The 19,257-nt window shown below is 51.6% G+C and overlaps 1 protein-coding gene across 1 annotated transcript; it reads left to right on the plus strand.

The window, feature by feature from the left end:
- Nucleotides 1–58: 58 nt before the first annotated feature.
- On the plus strand, nt 59–18,555 carry Bpifb2 (BPI fold containing family B member 2). Its single transcript, XM_028887514.2, has 16 exons — nt 59–144; nt 908–1,042; nt 3,489–3,582; nt 5,069–5,173; nt 6,465–6,611; nt 7,871–7,931; nt 8,884–8,944; nt 12,784–12,875; nt 13,084–13,272; nt 13,496–13,549; nt 14,080–14,250; nt 14,771–14,838; nt 14,946–14,991; nt 15,591–15,654; nt 15,972–16,048; nt 18,262–18,555. The coding sequence occupies exons 2-16, from the start codon at nt 934–936 to the stop codon at nt 18,313–18,315; spliced, it is 1,392 nt and encodes a 463-aa protein (XP_028743347.1). The 5' UTR covers nt 59–144; nt 908–933; the 3' UTR covers nt 18,316–18,555.
- Nucleotides 18,556–19,257: the final 702 nt, after the last annotated feature.

Consider the following 19,257-nt stretch of genomic DNA (forward strand, 5'->3'; position numbering starts at 1 on the left):
ACCACAAGCAAACCGGCCACTCCCTCGCTCCCGCCTCGTGGTCTGCAGGCCGCAGTGGGGGAGCCTCAAAAAGCAGCCTGTGCACTTGTTCTCCGGGCAAAGCGTCTCCAGGCAGAGTGTCCACTTGGCTTCATAACCTTTGAGGTAGGAATGAGCTGGGCGGCTGCTTCTCCCTCCCTCGGGTCCATGGGGGACGCCACTTCCAGCCACCCCCTTACGACAGGCACCCCCTGTCCCTGGCCTTGCAGGGGACATTGACAAGTGCCACCTTGCTGGGCTTCAGCCGGCCCATTGGAGCACTGACTTCTCATTCCTGCAGCTGTGGGGAGAACTGGGTTCACACCTGACTGTTAGGCTGATCTGGTCTCGGGGGACCTGGTGGGTCACTCTTAGGACATGCCTCACTTGGCTAGGATGACATGGAGGTGGGAGCTGCCCTGGGTCTTCTCTGGTAAGGTCTAGACAGCTGAACACCAGGCTAGTCTGGCACAATGGGCTGGACACCGGCTTCAAGTGACTGGGCTGTAGAATACTCGTACTCTAGTAGGGCCGAATCCTTTTCTCAGGACACATAACTGCCTTCCATATCCCCATCATGACCTCACCCTTCTCTTCTGACACTGCTTGGGTCTTACCCCTCTGCACCCCCTCCCAACCGTGTCACTTCAGGAAAGGCCACATCTTCTTGTGGGGGGGGGGCGGTCTTGGCTATTTTTAGACACTCTCACTGTGTCTTACAAAGCAGGTAGTTTCCAAAACAGAAGTGCAAAGATGGATGTGTTGAGGTTTGGAGCAGGGCTCTGACCACCACTCAGCATGGATACAGGCTGGGACGAGACATGAGTGCCCAAGGGTGGGATGGATAGCTGCCCAAGCTCCCTAATGCTTGTTGCTACCCTGACTACAGAGCCTGGTGTAGTGGCTGGGACAGCCATGGCTGGGACATGCAGTCTGGGCCTGCTGCTGGTGCTGCTGCTAGCCGGGGTCGGTGTCTCCTTGCCGGTCACTGTGGTCCGACTCAACAAGGCAGCACTGGACTATGGTAAGAGAACCGCCAACTTGCCACCTTGGGCGTAGGTGAGGACACAGGCATGGCAGAGGACCTGTGTGCTTTTTATTTTTGTAGTGCTTGGCATAGGACCCAGAGCCTGATGCATACTGGGCAACAGCTCTACTATTGAGCTGCATCCCAGCCTAGAACTGCATCCTAGCTGGCCTAGAACTTGTGATACTAGGATTATAGGTGTGTACCAGCAGAGGACCTGGATTTTTGAATGTGTCACTGTGTCCTGCTGCTCAGTAGCTAATTATAGAGTCTGTGGTGAGCATGTAGTGTGAACGTGCAAGTGCACATGCCCCTTGTGCCTTGTGTAAGCATATGCTTAAAAGCAAAACACCCCCCCCAAACAAACAAAAAACCCCTAAAACAAAAGAGGACTTACTTTTAAATGGTGGTTTTTTTTTTTTGAGACAGAGTCTCCTTAGGTAGCCCAGGCTATCCTCAAATCCTCAGTCCTTTTTGCCCCAGCCTCCCTAATTGCTGGGAGTATAGGCATGTGCTACCCCTGGACCTAGGCTAGTTAACTTGAGTGGCTGACTTCATAACTGTTATAATCGTTGTAAGTGTTAGAGAGATGTGATTTGAGCACTGGGGAGGGTGTGTGCCTGTGGCATGTGTCTGAATGTGTGTGCACAGGTGTGCCTTGCACCCCAAGTGCACATATGTACATGTGTGGTGTCTGTGCTCACATATGGACCAGGAGAGGGGTGTCAAGTGCAGAGAGACAGGGAGCATTCTGAAGTTGTATCTCTGCAGGGGTCAGCTGCAGAGAACCAGCTGCTCTGTGCTGCTGGAGGTAGTGGTGAGGGTTGGGGGAGAGAGTTGAGGGAGGGGGTGCAGGTCTCTCCCTTGTGGCTTTACTGCTAGATGCTTTCAAGTCCTGCCCTCTCCCATGGCAAAGGCACAATGAGGAAACTGAGGCCCACAGAGAAGAACAAAGTCACAAAGGTCCAAGATCCCAGCACAGAAATCTTTCCTTCCCCTCAGCTGCCTCTCAGGAAACTTTTGGGGTTCCACCAAAATGGGGTCTAGAGTTGCTTCCCCAAAGGTCAAATCTTACTTGATTAGCATGTGAGGGACTCCAACCAGATCAGAGAAGGACCTTAATGGCTAGAACACGAAATTGAGAGTCAGCGGCTTCTCCCAGGGCACACACAGCTCTCTAGGACCTTGCATCCGGGGAGATGGACAGACAAGGAAAGTGGTCAGTGATCCGTGCAGGAGTATGATTCACACACGGCAGGAATGGATGCCAGGGACAGGGACCTGAGGATGGCCTCCTGGGGTGTCTGCCCTGCCCTTTGCTTGTTCTGTGCAGGGCTCCTTTGTCCCCAGGTCTCCCTGGCTCATCTGCCTGTGTTTGTTCTCTGTGGGTGGAAACCTGGCAGAAGGCCTGTGCAGCCCACAGTGCTTCCAAGCCTGGATGAGTAGCTTCTTCTGGAGTCTTCCCCACTTACCCTGCAAGCCTCAGAGTACAGGTCCTGTGTCAGGGAGCACTGTGGATGGAGTCTCAGCTCAGCCAGACTTGGGTGGGCATCAGGAGCACGGACATCATGGCCTTACTTCTTCTTGCTTGGAGAAACTGAGGCTCAGATAGCATCAAAGACTTTTCACTACGCTAGTGAGTCTGAACCAAGTTCTAGCCCTTTGGCTTAATTTCATGCTTTCTTCTAGAACCATTGTCTCTCTTTTGGATTCCACTGTCTACTTAGCTGGGGCCTAATAGTACAGGTGAGGGGGAAGTCGGCAGGTTCAGAGCCACACTCCTTTATCCAGGTGTCTTCACCTCTCTGTAAACTAGGCATAAGAAGAGACGAAAGTGCTCCAAACAGCGCCTGGCACACCTGGAGCACTCTGTGGGGACAGCTACTGTTAGTGTAAAGGTCCACAGCACCAGCATGAGGAGCATGCCTGTGCACTGACTGTTTACGATGGCCCTGAGAGATGAGCATTGTAATCAGTGCACATGTAGAGAAAGCCTGGCATGGAGCAGCCACACTGGCAGTGAACGGCAGAGCTGGCATTTGTGTCCAGCACCTGGGGCACATGTGGTCAGGATGAAGCTGCTCCTCCTCTCTCCTCCCAGGGGATGCCTCCTCAGAAACCAGGATTGGTGGGTGGCTCCTTCAGCTTGGTGACTTGGGAGAGCTCTGGGTACAACTGAGGCTCAGATGGAGACTTACAAGAGGGCTAAGGATTTTCGTCTTGGAGGAATGGGATGAAGAAGCGGTGGGAAAGGGAGGACAGGATGAATAGGGAGCACCTCGTGGGCTTGCATGGAGCAGCCATTCTCCCCATGTGCCACTTCAAGCTTGCTCCATCTGGTATCTGAGTGCCTCTACCTGAAGGGCAGGACAGGTGATAGGTGATGTGTTCTCCATGCTTGGTGGATCCAGGCACTTGACCTCACCCTGCCCTGGATCCACAGTGTCGGACATTGGGAAAGTCCCTCTCCAGCGGGCCCTGCAGGTCACTGTCTCTGATTTCCTGGATCGGAGTGGTGAAGTACTTCAGTCTACCAGGTGAGTGCTCCCATCTTCTAGAGACAGTGCTCCAGTCCTCCTGCTGCTACCTGGAATATTCTTCTGGCCAAGGGAGTGAGTGCTTTGGCTCATCAGGATGGGGATCCTGAGTGAGTCTTTCAAGAGTGCTCCAGCTGCAGGTAGATACTCCACACAATGAAGTGCTCCCATCTACTGGACATAATGCTCTGGACTATCAGATGAGCATATGGGTCCATAGGTGAGTAAGCCTTCCCAGGTGAGAGGCTTTCACCAGCAGGCAAGATTATAAGAAGACTTGGCAGATGGGGTCACCTGGTAAGACTGCTCTCAGGGGCTCAGACTGTGGGGCCCACAGATTTGGTAAGACTATCATCTTCCTCCAAATTCTTGACACTAAATTTAAACACAAGGACAATCTTAACTATATGCTCACCCTCTTAATGCACAAAGCCCCAAAGGGATGGAGACATCCCAAACTCAAACACAGTAGCTATTGTACCTATCCCTATGGGGATACCAACTGGCTATTGCCAGAGTTTTGGGTGTTCAAGAAATCTATCTACCTACTTACATACTACCTACTTACCTATCTATCAGCTATAATTTTCTTTTTTTTTGTTCCTGTTTTGTTTGAGACAGGGCCTCACTATGTAGCTGAGGCTAGCCTTAAACTTGCAATCTTCCTGCCTCAGCTTCCTGAAATACACTGATCAAGGCCTTGAAATACTGGGCCTAACTTGTCTATAATTGTGAATGACGGAAACTAATACAAAAAGACATAAAGACACCAGAACAGTGCACAGGTCAACAAACAGGCAGCTTGGGGCCACCAGTTTGAGACCCCTGAGGTAGGGCTGGAGTGCTGTTTAAATGTTAGTGGCCATGACCTTAACAATGCACTGGGTAGGTACCAAACCACTTGGACCAGAGGACCCTTGCTTTCAGCAGCAGGAGCGTATCTGGGATGGCCGTGGATGAATGCAATAGGCTTAAGGTTGGCTCGTGTAGTGGGAATAGTCATGGGTCCATGTCACCCCAGGCTAAAATGAGGCATTTGAAAGTGGGCATTTTCTGATGTCTGAATCGTCCCAACCCTAGCCCTCCCAACTACTGGGCAGGGAGAAAATGACTTTCACCTAGGCAAAAGGAAGTCATGGAGTCACTTACTGGGCATTTCCTGTTGCTGGGGGACAAAGGTGTTGACAGAATACTCTGGAGATTTCAGTGTCTCTTTCCCTAATTTTGTATTTCTTGGCATATCGTCAGAAGCTGCTGGAAACCCACATGATCATCTTGCTAAGCCCTGGCTGAGGCCAGGCCCCTCTGCTTGCCTTTGTACCAGCTGGGTGTCTTGCATGCCTTCTGAGCTGGAGTGCTTACCACCTCTCGCCAGAAAGTCCTTCTTTATAACATCAACAATGTGGGGTTGGCTCAGGGAAGCCTCCCTGGAGCTGACTCCATGTTTAATGGGAGTTTCCTTGTCCCTTGGATTCCAACCCTACAGGGTCCAGATTCTGGATGTCCACCTGCCCCGCCTCCACTTGAAATTCCTTGCTGGTTTGGGGGTACGCTTATCAGCGGCAGTCAATTTCACGGTCAAAGTCTTTCGGTGAGTGAGTCTCCTTGTCGGAGGGCAGGAGTTTCAGGGTCTCTACTAGGGAAGAGTGAAGGGAGGGGCTAATAACATCTCATGCTCCTTCCCACCCTCTGGAGGAGAGAGACAGGGGAGAGCCCTGGAGCCCTTAGTCCCGCCCCAATGGCTGTGCTGCTGGTGGAGCTGCTTTGCTTCTCCAGCTCTCAGTTTCTTTATCTGAAGGGAGATGAACCTTGCAGGGGTCGGTAAGGGTTGAACTGAATGGATCTGGTGCTTTAATTATGGCGTCTGGCCTCTTCCACAGTGCAAAGCACAGAGGAGGTGCTTAATAAGTTGTGTTAGCATCATTATTTCTCTGTGCCAGGCAGCTTCTGCGTAACTGCATTTAATGCTCAAGTTGTGCATTGATATTTCAAGGAATTTTTTATCTTTATTGCTTTGCGCTAGCACTGTGATGTTGTGGGTGCTCCTTGGTGTTGTGATGATGAGTGCTCCTTAGTGCTGTGATGATGAGTGCTCCTTAGTGTGTGATGATGAGTGCTCCTTAGTGCTGTGATGATGAGTGCTCCTTAGTGTGTGATGATGAGTGCTCCTTAGTGCTGTGATGATGAGTGCTCCTTAGTGTGTGATGATGAGTGCTCCTTAGTGCTGTGATGATGAGTGCTCCTTAGTGTGTGATGATGAGTGCTCCTTAGTGTGTGATGATGAGTGCTCCTTAGTGTGTGATGATGAGTGCTCCTTAGTGTGTGATGGTGAGTGCTCCTTAGTGTGTGATGGTGAGTCCTCCTTAGTGTGTGATGATGAGTGCTCCTTAGTGCTGTGATGATGAGTGCTCCTTAGTGTGTGATGATGAGTGCTCCTTAGTGTGTGATGGTGAGTGCTCCTTAGTGTGTGATGATGAGTGCTCCTTAGTGCTGTGATGATGAGTCCTCCTTAGTGTGTGATGATGAGTGCTCCTTAGTGCTGTGATGATGAGTGCTCCTTAGTGTGTGATGATGAGTGCTCCTTAGTGCTGTGATGATGAGTGCTCCTTAGTGTGTGATGATGAGTGCTCCTTAGTGTGTGATGGTGAGTGCTCCTTAGTGTGTGATGATGAGTGCTCCTTAGTGTGTGATGGTGAGTGCTCCTTCATATGTGATGTTAGGGTGCTCTTCAGTTCTGTCATGATGAGTGCTCCATGGCTCTGTGATGGTGTGGGTGCTCTTTGGCTCTATGACGGCATGAGTGCCTTTGTGTTGTGATGGTATTAGTGGTACTGTCATGGGTACCCCCGACCCTAGAGCTGAGATGTTGTTGACTCCTGCAGAGTCCCGGAGCCCATGGAGTTAGTGTTGCCTGTGGCCTTGCTGGCTGATGTGCACGTGGCCCGGGATTCCATTGGGACCCTTGTGCTCAGCATCTCCACCTGCTCTTCGCTCTTCAGCCCAGCCAGCATGCTGGACAGCAGTAACAGGTGGGTTCCTGGGAGCACTGGGTCTCAGGGGTTCCTGACACCAAGGCTATGGGGCCGTTACTCGAGTTTCTCACTCAAGTCTTCATCCAGTGGCCACAAAGGATCAAGGAGACTCACCATCACACCTGTTCTATGACCTAGCACAGTGAGGCTCAGAGAGGACCAAGGACTTGCCTGACGCCACACAGCCTGGGTCTTGGCCACTTACCTCTATCAGCTACCAGGTCACACTAACCAGTAACGATGAGGCCAACTGGGCTGCCTGCTGGGGCCCTTACAGGCCACCCCTCCCTGTAGAGGTTGACAGTCCAGGGATGGGAGGTCAGGTAGGACCAGCCAAGCTTTGTGGCAGGTGGCTATTCAAGTCATCATGTGAGGCTAACAGCCGCTGCCACTTGGAACTGAGGATGCCACTCTTAGCTCTTCACAGGAGTCATCTCTATGAGCTCCAGTGTCTGATCAGGGCTGTGTAAGGGTCCCCATGCCACAGGAAGCAAATGGAGGCCCAGAGTACAGGTGATTCATGGTAGACCTCACCATCCCATTGCTTGTGAGCCCCCTCACTATACCTGCTCTTTCCTTAGCTTCGTTCACCCTAAAAGAAGTGCACCAGTCCCACAAAGCTTGACCTTTACCCCAGAGAGCAGTGAGCACAGAAATCCAGCTGTGCTGGGTCCCTCCTGGCTGCAGAAGGGAGCCGGGTGCTATAAACGCAGATCAAGCTTTTCCTCCCAGAGTGAAGCGGGCTGTGGCTGAGATCAAACCAAAGAGCCACGAGTTCCTCTGGGCCGCTGTTGAGAAACACCAGCTTCCACCCTAGTTCAGAGGGGAAACGGAAGTGCAGAGCTGGGCAGATTCTCAGCAGAGCATCTCAGGGCACTGAAGGGACAGTGACAAACGGACCGGGGATTCTAGCTCCACTCTCCAAGCCTACTCACCGGAGCCAGCTGGCTGAGAACATGGCCACATGGGGCTTTTGCAAGATCCAGTGTCCGTCATCTGTCTCTCCCGACCCCCCCCCCCCCAGCATCTTGGCTACTTCCAAACCTTGAGAAGAAGGATCCTTTCTCTGAGAGTAAAGCTCTTCCTCTGTGGGGGTGGGGACCACTGTTCTAACACCATCTGGAGCATGACAAGGTCTCAGATGGGATCTCTGGGCAGCTGGCTGAGGACAGAGACTTCTGTCCCAGCTGTCTGTGTGGCTCTGCCAAGAGCCATGCCCAGGGAGCTCAGGGACACTTTCTGTGCCATTTCCCCAGTTCCTCCCAGGAGCTGCTGGACCTGGTGCAGGAACACATCAGAGTGGACCTGAGCAGCAAGGTAAGGGGCTTCTGGCAGATGACTTAGCTTGGAAGACCTGAGGCATGAGCAGTGGGGGCATTGTATCTTGATGTGCATGTGTGTGTGCATGGGCTTCAATGCATGTAAGTGTACTGTACATGTGTGTTTTGTGCACGTGTGTGTCCATGTATGTGATGGTGAAACACACACACACACACACACACAAACCACTCAAACTTTACCTCAGCCAGTGATTTTTTTTAAAATAAAAGGCCCTTCATAGGGTACTTCCAATTTCTTCATGAGAACAAGAAAGAGGCTTCTGTGCAGTGCTGAGGAAGAGTGGGGTAATGGGTTGAGTTTAGGGAGCTAGGGAGACGGTGGCAAATCTCTCAGGCAGTCGAGACAAATTAAAAACAAAGTAGACAAACCTGATGCCCCTCCCCCTGGGCTGTGCAATGGACAGGCTAGCCTTGGATGAGGGTACTAATGGAGGAGAGGAATTCAGAACTGGGGAGTGCAGAGCCAGTCTGCCGCGATGGCTGAAATCGAAGGTCTGATCATTGCATGCAGCTAACTTGCCGAGAGATGATACCCATGGGCCCCGGGTCTCACTGCCAGGGAGTAGGCTCTTTTTCCCTGGCCTGACTCAGCCCATCCACAAGGGGCAGCAGCAGAAGTGTGCGTGTCTACCTAGTGTGTGCCATTTGCACCCCAGAGGGGATGGCAATGTTCCCAGGCTGTGGGCACCCTGGCTTGCAGCCCCTCCTTGCTATATGCCCGTGTCCTGCTCGCCCTTCAGCCTTTGTCAGCTCTTCTTGCCTCCTCAGCACCCGAGGAGGGGTGGAAGCCAGCCTTTCAAGGAGGAGAGGAGAGGATTCCAGCTTGCTGTGCACCTGGGGGGCTTCTGGGGGCAAGGACCTGCAGCCCGGCTGTTCCCCACCCACAGCTCTAAACAGCCCTCACAACAGCTTTCTCTCTGTTGTTACAGTTGTGTTTGCAAGTATCTGGCCTGGTGCAGGACCTCAATGTCCATTTGGGCACTTTAATCGGTAAGACCTGGACCCCAGGGGATGGGAGGGCTGGGCCCATGGGCCTTAAGAACCTTCAAAGATGCCCCGCTTGGACCTGGTGGTGTGGTCCTCATTGCTGGCTTCTGATTGTAAATAGTGTTCTCTTTTCAATTAATCTGGGAAAAAGGAGGACCCTGGGAAGGCCACTGACCTAGGACTCCCCAAAACACAGGACTATTCACAGAACTTGGCAGCCTACAGGTTCCAGAACTAACTCTTTGATTCTAGAATCTACCAATTTTAGGCCAAATTGCCCCAAATCAAAATAAAAGCACATGTTTAAACAACGAGTGTTGCTGTTGGAGAAACTGAGCCCCATTGGCTCTCAGGACCTAGAACCGTTCTCGTTGTCAGAGTCTCAGTGTTTCAGGAGAGAGATCCTCAGAGTTGGGGAACCCTCCCGCACCATCACAGGGAGGCTAGCCACTGTGGTGAGGGGTGCGTGTGTCATTGGAGGTGCTGGGCCCTAAGGCTCCCCCGGCTATCATGAGGTGGCTGTGGATATGATGTATGCCCTTTACCTGGATACTTGTACGCTGGTTCTGCAGCCCTCTCAAAGAGGAAAAGAACACATACGTGCCCATGCCCTGGGCACTGCATGATCATTAGTTCTGGTTTCTAAGTCTTGACAATGGCAGAAAGGAAGGAGGAGGAGGAGGAGGAGGAGGAGAAGTTGTTGCTACTGTTGCTGTTGTTGCTGACGAGCTGAACTGTGTGAACAGCTGGGGCCATCTCTCACTGGGGCACTTTTTGAGCCTGGGTGGAAACGCCTTGGCATGCAAGGAGCCGAGTGCTCACCCACAAACCTCAGCTGTCATGGGTCACACCCCGGTATTCCTCATTGTCCTCACACTGACCTGCACTACTATTTGAGGACACGGGAAGGTATCCATGTGGCTTCCTAGACTAGTTGTGGTAGGATATGAAGGCTGGCGAGCAGGCCTGTCCCATCTTCTTAGCCACAGGCATCAGTACTTAAGGTCTAATTGCACAAGGTCATTACATGATAACTTGGGGACATCTTATTTGCTTCAAATCCCACACAACCTCTCCCTTCATCAAACCATTCGGTCTGAGGCTTACCAAGGGCTTTATCACTTTCCCCATGGGCAATTTTGAAGCCGCACCTGCGTGGCACCCACCAGTGCTGCCTTGACCCTGGCATCCTTTCCCTGGTACTGCGACTGGTCTTGTCAGGCTGGAGCTGCTCTAGTGATGCTCAGCTGATGCAAGCTGGGACAGTGTGAAGGGTGGGGGTAAGGGGATCAGAGGACCCGGAGGCTGGGGTTATCCCAGGGACACAGGGCAGGGCCTGACTTTTCTCACAGTGGGTTCTTTAGTAGATAGGCCCTGCTGTCATCAACCCCAGGTTATGTGGAACAGGCCCATGCTGCTTTTCCCCTCCTCACAATTCATCCACTGCTCTGGCCAGTTCAGAGTTATCTTGTCTCCTTGACTTCCTGATTCCCTTCTCCCCTCAACCTTCACCTTACCTTAAACAGGAGGTGGCAAGAAGCTGAGGTACCTGGACTGGAATGAAAGGGCACACATTGGAATTAAAGTCCCATTGTTCCTGAGCTGTGTGACCTTAGGGAAGTCACTCATCCACACCGTTCTATCCAGAAAACAGGGATGAGAATTCCCAGGTCTTGGATGTGTTGATGTTATGAAGCAGCATGGGTTAAGGGCCTGGCAGAATTAACAAGCAAGTGTGTGTTCCTCCTTCCTCAGCAGGCTTACCTTCAGGTGCCCTGTGTTTGTGTTTCTCCCAAAGATCAACTCTTGCCTTTGTCTTTGGGGAATAAAAACAAAAAATCTAATAAGGGACTCCACGTGGCCAGCCCTGGAGGATGATTATGTGAGTCATGTACACCCAGAGTGTGAAGTGAGGGAAGCTGTGATTTCTTTATTTTATTGAAAAAATATTTGTATTGTAAATTGATGATGTAGGACTGTATGTATTTACAGTATGTAAAGTGATGCCCTAATTTGTGGGTATAATGTGGAATAGTTCAATCAAGTACATTAACATTTCTATCACCTCAGATATTTAGAGTCCATTAAAAAGCACAAACCAAAGGGGTGTGTCAGCTAGCCACATGTCTCCAGAAGGCTGTGTAACAAAAGTATCTTTTACTGTGGTGTAAGAAAATATTGAAAAAAAAAGTTGACCTGGGATTCTGGGCCATATTTTCCCTTCCTTCCTTCCTTCCTCTTTTTTTTTTTTTTTTTTTTTTTTTTTGAGATAGGGTTTCTCTGTGTAGTGCTGGCTGTTCTGGAACTCACTCTGTAGACCAGGCTGGCCTCGAACTCACAGAGATCCTCTGCCTGTCTCTGCCTCCGGAGTGCTGGGATTAAAGGCATGTGCCACCACTGCCAGGCTATATTCTAAATATCCACCATGACATTAATGTTTTGTTCATTTTTAAACATGCAGCAATTTGACCTTTGTAGTGTCCACAGCATTGACAAATACAGAGACAGGTAACTCAGGAGACAGGACAGTCCACCAGTCTCCAAATCCCTTCCTGTTGCCCCTTCCTCCTGCCTCCAAACTGAGACCCACTGACAGACAAGGAAGGGAGCCACACTATGCTGCTTTCCCAATAAAAAAAAATCTTCAAAATATTAGTGGAAATGAAATTAAATCCAGCTGAGACAACAGGAAAACAAAGCTGAAGGGAGATATATACTTATCAATGTGTCTTTATATATTTTAATATGTAATCTATTTTCATAATACTATTAAATATATATTTACATGCTTAAATATAACAAACTATACAAAGCACATAAGATAAACCCATAGTTGATATTTTATAATGAATGGGTATATTCATATATATGAATAGGTATTCAAAATATACATGTAAGTCCACACATAACTGGGCCACTGGGGCCAAGAGATGGCTCAGCAGTTAAGAGAGGACGTGCGTTCAATTCCCAGCACCCACATGGCAGCTCAGAACTGTCTGTAACTCCAGTTCCAGGGAATTCAACATGATACCCTCTTCTGGCCTCCACAGGCACCAGGCACACATGTGGCACCAGACAAAACACATAGAACGATGAAAAAACCCTGGGTCATCCAGGACTTTGAGGGTAGAACTGTGGCTGAGTTAGGCTCTCCCAACCCTGAACTCTGGCCTGCCATACTTGCAGCCATCTCTGAGGATGTGCTGGTTACCTTTGAGATCTTCAAAGGCAGGATATTCTGACCTGTGAGTAGACTCACAGCCCAGGCCTCTTGGCTGTGCTTCCCTGAGAGCTTCCTCGAGGCTTTGTATGAAGTTAGATCTGGATGTCCTTGCTCTGGTGTTGGAGTTCCTGAAGGAGATGTGTGTTCAGGAGGAGAGGCCAAAGCTTTTGGGAGAGGATTGACTTGTGTGTGCCATCTCGGGCGAGAAGGAACTGACCATACTGTGCGTGCAGTGAAATAACTTGGGTGAACTCTGTGGTGATGAGAAAAGAGAGAGCGGAAGTCGCTTTCTGGCTGATCGGTGTCAAATCTTTTTTTTGTCTGTGCATCCTTCTTGCCTCCGTCAGATGGTACTTGTGCCTGGATTGAGCCTTCTCCTTCCATAATTTGGATTCAATAGTCTTTCACTGATTGGGAATGTTAGCAAACATACCTGTTAGAATTGTGTCTTCATCAGTCAACAGGCAGGGTGCATGAAGCAGATTTGGGTGCATGCCTTCAAGGGAGGCCTAGCTGGGCTTATGACTTTGTGGCCTCATTGTGGCTGAGAAAGGTCATTGGTAGCTGTTTGCTGGCCCAGTGAGGGACTGATGCTCAATGCTTTTCTGTTTTCATGAAGGACTCACCCCGGTGGGCCCTGAGTCCCAGATCCGATACTCTGTGACCAGCATGCCCACTGTCACCAGTAACTATATGTCTATGGATGTCAGAGTAAGTACCTCCAGTCAGTCTGGTGCTGGTGTCCTCGGTGTCCTGGAAGGATCCTAAGAGGGTAGAAGGTGAAGGGAAGAAAGTGGTTGGTACTCCAGGTGGGCGTGCGGCCTAAGTCTTCACTGCTAGGCTGGTGCCTGGGAGCCCTGGGTCTGTTACAGGCCTGCCGTTCCTGATGCCCTGCGTGTGCGCCCCTGCCTTTATCCAGGCTATTCTTTTCCTGCTTGGCAAGCCCATCCTCCAGCCTCTGCATGGTGCTCACCACTTTGTGTTGCCATGGCCTTTGGGTGATAAAAGTGCCATGGCAACCTTGGGGCTCTCCCAGCACCTGTTCGACTGTGCCCTCCTGATGCTGCAAAAGGCTGGTTCCCTCAACCTGGACATCACAGGGAAGCTGGTGAGGGCTGGATCTGTCACCCAGGTCCTGTGGCAGGGTGCCCCGTGGCCCATTTTGGGGACATCTTGTGGATGTGGAGTCATGGGCAGTGGGCAGCTAGAGTTGGGGCAACAGGATGGCCCTTGGAAGGAACCCATGGGTAAGGAACTCTATCCATACGGCCAAGTTGTGGCCTTGACTGTGAAACTGCCTTAAACCCTGTCATGATGGGGACTGATTTCAGAATGCAAAGAACAACCCTCTGAACACCTCCACGCTGGGCCAGCTCATCCCTGAGGTGGGTGATATTTCTGCTTGTTGTAGGCCAGAGGCTCAGGGATTGCGCGGGGCTTTTATGGGCTCCATCTACTTCAAGGTGGGGGTGGGGGGTGTCAGCACCTGCCCTTTGACCTTTTCTCCTGAGCTTAAGGACCACCCATCCCAGGCAGCTGGACTGGCTTCTCTTTGCCTCTGCCTGCAGTGAGTCTGCTGCTGGGCCATCTTGCTCTCTTTCCTATTCCCTGGCTATCTGTAAGATCTAGCTCAGAGTCAGTGCCGCATGCCTGCAATCCCAGCACTTGGGAGGTAGGAAGATCATGAGCTCAAAGCCAGCCAGGGTGTACAGCAAAATCTTGACTTGGGATCAAAGCAAAAACACCAGCGGCAGAACCCCCTCTGAGGAGCCCAAGTCTGGTCCAGAGGCCCAGGCTGGACCTCCCGCTGAGCTCAGTCATGAATTAGAGGGTGATGGCTTATCAATATCCACCAAGGGAGACTGACAACCAGGAGCCTGTACAGCCCTCTCTGTCTCCCCGTCTGATGCCCCAGGTGGCCCGCCAGTTCCCTGAACCCGTGCCCATGGTACTGAAGGTGCAGCTGGGCACCACACCCGTGGCCACACTCCGCACCGGCAACTCCACTCTGCAGCTGCGGCCCTTTGTGGAGGTCCTGGCTGCGTCCCCCCACTCAGCCTCACTGTTCCTCTTCTCCCTGGATGTGGTGAGTGACGGGCCAGCCCGGACTGGTGGGGTTGGGGTTGTGCTCCTCAGGACCTTTCGTGCTCGGTGCTCTCTTCATTGGCTTTGATTCGTTCACCTCTGTCTCCTGAGCATGCCAGGACGTCCTGCCTCAGCACCTTGGCACACGTGGAACCCTCTGCCCAGCGCCCTCTTCCTTTGCTTTTGGCCTGGCTGCTCTTCTTCATTTTCAATTCTTAGCCTAAGTGTTGAAGCTTTGTTCAGAGCAGTCTTCTTGGGCTGCCCTGTGTAAGAAGGTCCCCATCACTCTCTGCCTCTGTGACAGCCTCCACTTTCTGAGAAGGTCCTGTCTGGTTACTTCTGAAGGGTCCCCACAGGGAAGAAGGGAAGGGACCCCACCCGTTCTTTATTTTGTAAAGTTGCTTGTAAAGTCACGACCTGTCGCTTAGCCAGCTCCATAAACATGTGTGGTCTGCCCTGGTGGGGGAGGGGCAGAAGGCTCCACAATTGAACCTTCTGACTCTCTTTCCTCACGTACCCAGCGGGTGAACCTGAACCTTCAGCTCTTCGTGTCCAAGGCAAAGCTTCGGGGGACCACATCTTTGTTGGGGTAAGTGTGCCTTCTGACCCAGCAGCCTCAGAGTGCTCCCACACACAGTGATGAGACCTTCAGAGGAGGCTGGTCCACCCTGAGCCCACCCCTTGCTTTTCTTTCAGGGGGGTCCAGCTTTCTGTGGTCAACTCCAATGTGGGCTCCATTGATGTGAGTGGGACACTGGGCTGCCTTAAGCCTTGGGAAGGGACGGGAAAGGGTGAGAAGGGCACATACCTCAGTGCCACCATAGCTTCCCTGGGATGCCTGGGGACAGGGACCTACCTGCCCTCCATCTGTCCCCACTTCTTTGCCTGTCTCTCTGCCTGTGGGCAAGTGATCGATTCATCAGCTCAGCCCTCAGTCTGAGCTCACTGGACAGTGGGATGGCTGGCACTGGCTAGTCCTTCATTATGTCACGTGGTCAGGTGCTTGCCACCACACACATGTTCCTTTATCCCCATGCATCCACGGGATGTAAGTTAGTCTGCCTAAGCTCTCCACCCAGCTGCCAGTCTGCCCGCCTAACTTCCATCGGTCATCAGGCAGTCTGTTGGCCAGCCCTGCCGTTGGTAACTCTGGTGTGAGGGCTAGAGCTGTTCCTGGGCTGCGTGACCTCCAAGGCTGATCCAGTTGGGGACTTGATTAAGGTTCAGCTGATGTGGGAGATCTACCCTCCTCTTCCGGTGCCTCTGATGTCTGTCCATCTGTATGTTTAACTGCATTCTCTTGGTCTTTTCTGGTGGTTGGTCCCGTGGCCGTGGCTGCAGATGGATCATGTGGATACACTCATAAGCACTGCATTCCAGAAACCCCTGCTGGATCACCTCAATGGTGAGTCCTGCTCTCCACTGTTATGGCCTCTCTGGTGCCCTCTTGAGCCCACACCCTCTGTGCCTGTCCCATTTCTCAAGCCCTCTCAGGCTCAAAGATTAAGGGGGTGGTTTTTGGGGGCCTGTTGCCTCTGTCTCTTGGCATGTATTTGTGTGGCCAATACATGGTCTCTTGATCTTGTCTCAGTTTCCCCTCTGTGCTGTGAGGGTGACCCCACCTCCCACTCCAGATCTCAGTGTTCACAAGCTGCGAGCACAGGGCTGGTGCAGGTGGGGCCCTTCCTTCTGACTAACTTAGATACTTCTGTCTCACTGCAGCTCTCCTGGGCATGGGGATTGCCCTCCCCAGCATGCTCAATCTCCACTATGTCCACCCTGAGGTCTCCGTCTGTGAGGTGAGAGCTGTTGCGTGGCCAGGGAGTCTCCTTCTCTCTCTCTCTCTCTCTCTCTCTCTCTCTCTCTCTCTCTCTCTCTCATTTTTGTTTTTTTGAGACAGGATTTTTCTGTGTAGTTATGGTGCCTTTCCTGGAACTCACTCTGTAGCCCAGGCGGGCCTCGAACTCACAGAGCTCCACCTGCCTCTGCCTCCCGAGTGCTGGGATTAAAGTCTCTTTAGAGGGGAGGAAGCGTCACCCCTCTGGGGCTCACCCTGCATCTTCCAAGACCACACAACAAACCTTAACTGCAATGAGATGGAGGAGTCAGGACCCGGGAGACCATGGTGGGAGGGGCTCTCCCTTACTCATCACACCTCACACCAGAGGCTTCAAGTCTTCAACTGTTTCAGGATCCTGTGTCCAGGGATGGGCGTGGCCCCTGGTGTCTAAGGTGGAAGGTAGAGAGGTTCCTTGCAGCCTGGCAGGCGGCTCTGCAGCTGGGTGGGTGAATTTAGCAACTTCTTCAGCCTCCTGTGATTTTTGTCCCCAGGTCTGGAATAGTAGGCCTCAGGATGGATGAAATTCATTCCTGACATAGCCAGGGTGACCCCCCTATGATCTCTTCCTGTCTCACCTGGGAACTCAGAGCAAATTCCCTCAACAAGGCCGAGCACAGGACAGGAAATGGGACAAACTTCCAAAGTGGGGCTTATCAGTGTCTGTTCAGGGAGGATGCTCCCCCTCATTCTTTAAAAATGGTGGCCTCAAGGTTCTGATGATCAACTCTCATGAAGGTGGGTAGTCTAGGGGCTGAGGAGATGGCTCGATAGATAAGCGCTTGCTGGGCAAGTGTGAGGACTCTGGTTTAGAGCCCCAGGATTCACACTGGTCAGATGTGGTAACCCAGCTGCAATCCCAGCACCCAGGAGGCAGAGACAGGGGATTTCTAGGGTGAACTGGCTAGCAAGACTGGTCAGATGTGAGCTCCAGGTTTGGCAAGAATCCCACCTTGGTAAATAAAGCAGAGAACAATTGAGGAAGACATCCGATGTCAACTTCCGGCCTCCACACACGTGAACGTGAATGTATGCACACCACACACAGACATAGACATGCAAAAAAAAAAAAGGATAAAAAAGAGAGACAGTCAAAACAAAACACAGAGGAGTCAGGACTGTTGGTGACACACTCCATGACTGAGCCCAGCATGATGGAGTTCTCTGAAATGACTTGAATCAGCATTGTCCAAAGTTGTCACTTGGCACATGGGACTGTTGAAATGAGACTCTGCTAGTGAAGACCTGAATTTTATTTTTTAAAAAACTTAGCAGGCTCTAGTGGTACATGCTTGCAGTCCCAGAACTTGGGAGATGGAGGCAAGAGGATCAGAAGATCATCCTTGGCTACATAGAGAGTTTGAGGCTAGTCTGAGGCCTCTTCTCCCCTCTCCTAATTAAAAAAAAAAATAAAAAAATTAGTCGTGTTAGCCACGTGAGGCTAATGATCCCTAGACTAGATCACTAACCCTTGACCCTGAGCTACCGATGGCCAGGGACTGGGTCTCATTTGTCCTCTGTTGAATCCTCAGCATCCTCCATAGGGTTTGGCGTGTGGCAGAGGCTCAGTGGAGACTTGATAAATGAGGGAACCAATGGTTGGATGGATAGATGAATGATGAAGGAATGGTGAGCAGCCTCAGGAGTGAAGATTTCAGTAGTGCAGTGTGGAGAGCATGTGAGGTACAGGAGTGTCTGGCTGTGCTAGGGAAGCTGAGGCTTGGAGAAGGAACCCAGTGATTCTGCACTCTTGGTCAGGGACCAGCAATGGCATGAGCTCGATGCCTGGAGCATAGAGCGTGTGTGCCAATCTCATTGAGGGCTCTCCCTCCGTAGCCTTGTGAGGTGAGTGATGCTACTTTTTTTTTTTTTTTTTTTTCAAACAGGGATTCTCTGTGTAACAGCCATGGCTGTCCTGGAATTCTCTCTGTAGACTGGGCTGTTCTTGTACTTACAGAGATCCACCTGCCTCTGCCTCTCAAGGGCTGGGATCAAAGATGTGCACCACCATTGCCTGGCAAATGCTGCTACTTAAGTGACAGAGTAGTAGGAGACTGAGGGCCCGTGAGGTGATGGCCTCTCCTGATAAGAACACTACCCAGAAACAGGTTGAAGGGGCTGCCAGGAGTCCCCCATAGGCCTCTGAATTAGCCTATGTTTTTCTTGGTCTTCCAGGGCTATGTTGTGATATCCAGTGGACTCGCCTACCAGCGCGGAGCAAGATCATGAGGAGAGCCAGCTATTCAAGAGCTTTCTTTCCCCAAGCCTGGGGACACTGAGGCAGAGCCATGTAGAGTCACCATCAGCAAGCCAGACTGCCTGTCTGGGCTGCTTAATCTTTGCTGGACACCCGGGTCTCTCTCTTGCTTCCTCCCTCCTTCTTGTCCCCCTCCCAGGGGAGGAGGTTCCTGGCTGCAAGCTGGTGCAGACCTGCTTACTTCAGCATTAAACGTCTTCTCTTGAGCTGCAACTCCCAACTGACGGTGTGTGCCTGAGGCCAGCTTTGTGTGTGGAGCCCCGGGCTATCTTCAGAGCCGCCTAAGCTGCCCCAGAGAGGAGGAGGATGGGAGTCCATCTCTGCAGATCATGACTCTCACTCCTTGCTCAGGAAGCTCCTATTCTGAAAGAGGACCCTGGAGAGTGACAAGAGGGGGGGGCTGGAGGTTATGAGTGGTCCATGTCCAGGCACTATGACTGGTGGCGGAATTCCCTGTCTTGTTATTAGAGGCTCAGATGACCCTTGTGAGACAGGGAGGCAGGCAGGCAGGCAGGCAGGCAGGCTCTGAGTTCCTTCTGATGGATGCAGATGCTAATGTCTAGTGAGGAAGGGGACACACACTGAGCCCCAGAGCCGGACAGATCTAGGACTGTGATCTTCCCAGCATCTGAAGAATATGCCCAGGTCTCCCCTCCATTTACCAGCATCCCCCGTGCCCATTCTTGTCCCTGTTTCCAAAATTTCAGGTGAAAAGCTCACGACTTTTTCAGGCACCCTTTCCATTTTTGGCTTTCCCGTCACGAGCAAGCTTTTGGTTCTAGGAAGCAAGATCCGTTTCTGGGCTCTGCTCTCAGACACCTGTCTAATTCTTGTTCGCTGGAGAGCTTCTGAGACCCAGCAGTGACGCATTGCAGCATGGGCTGGACAGAGCAGGGGCCTCAGTACCTGCAAGT

Source organism: Peromyscus leucopus, chromosome 4 (assembly GCF_004664715.2).
Source record: "Peromyscus leucopus breed LL Stock chromosome 4, UCI_PerLeu_2.1, whole genome shotgun sequence".
NCBI classification, from domain to species: Eukaryota; Metazoa; Chordata; class Mammalia; order Rodentia; family Cricetidae; genus Peromyscus; species Peromyscus leucopus.

What these genes read in the sequence shown, in the direction of transcription:
- Bpifb2 (XM_028887514.2), top strand. Translation starts at nt 934, where the DNA reads ATGGCTGGGACATGCAGTCTGGGCCTGCTGCTGGTGCTGCTGCTAGCC. An exon ending in CCAATGTGGGCTCCATTGAT is followed by an intron (nt 14,992 to 15,590) that starts GTGAGTGGGACA and finishes CCGTGGCTGCAG; the next exon opens with ATGGATCATGTGGATACACT. An exon ending in CTGAGGTCTCCGTCTGTGAG is followed by an intron (nt 16,049 to 18,261) that starts GTGAGAGCTGTT and finishes TTGGTCTTCCAG; the next exon opens with GGCTATGTTGTGATATCCAG.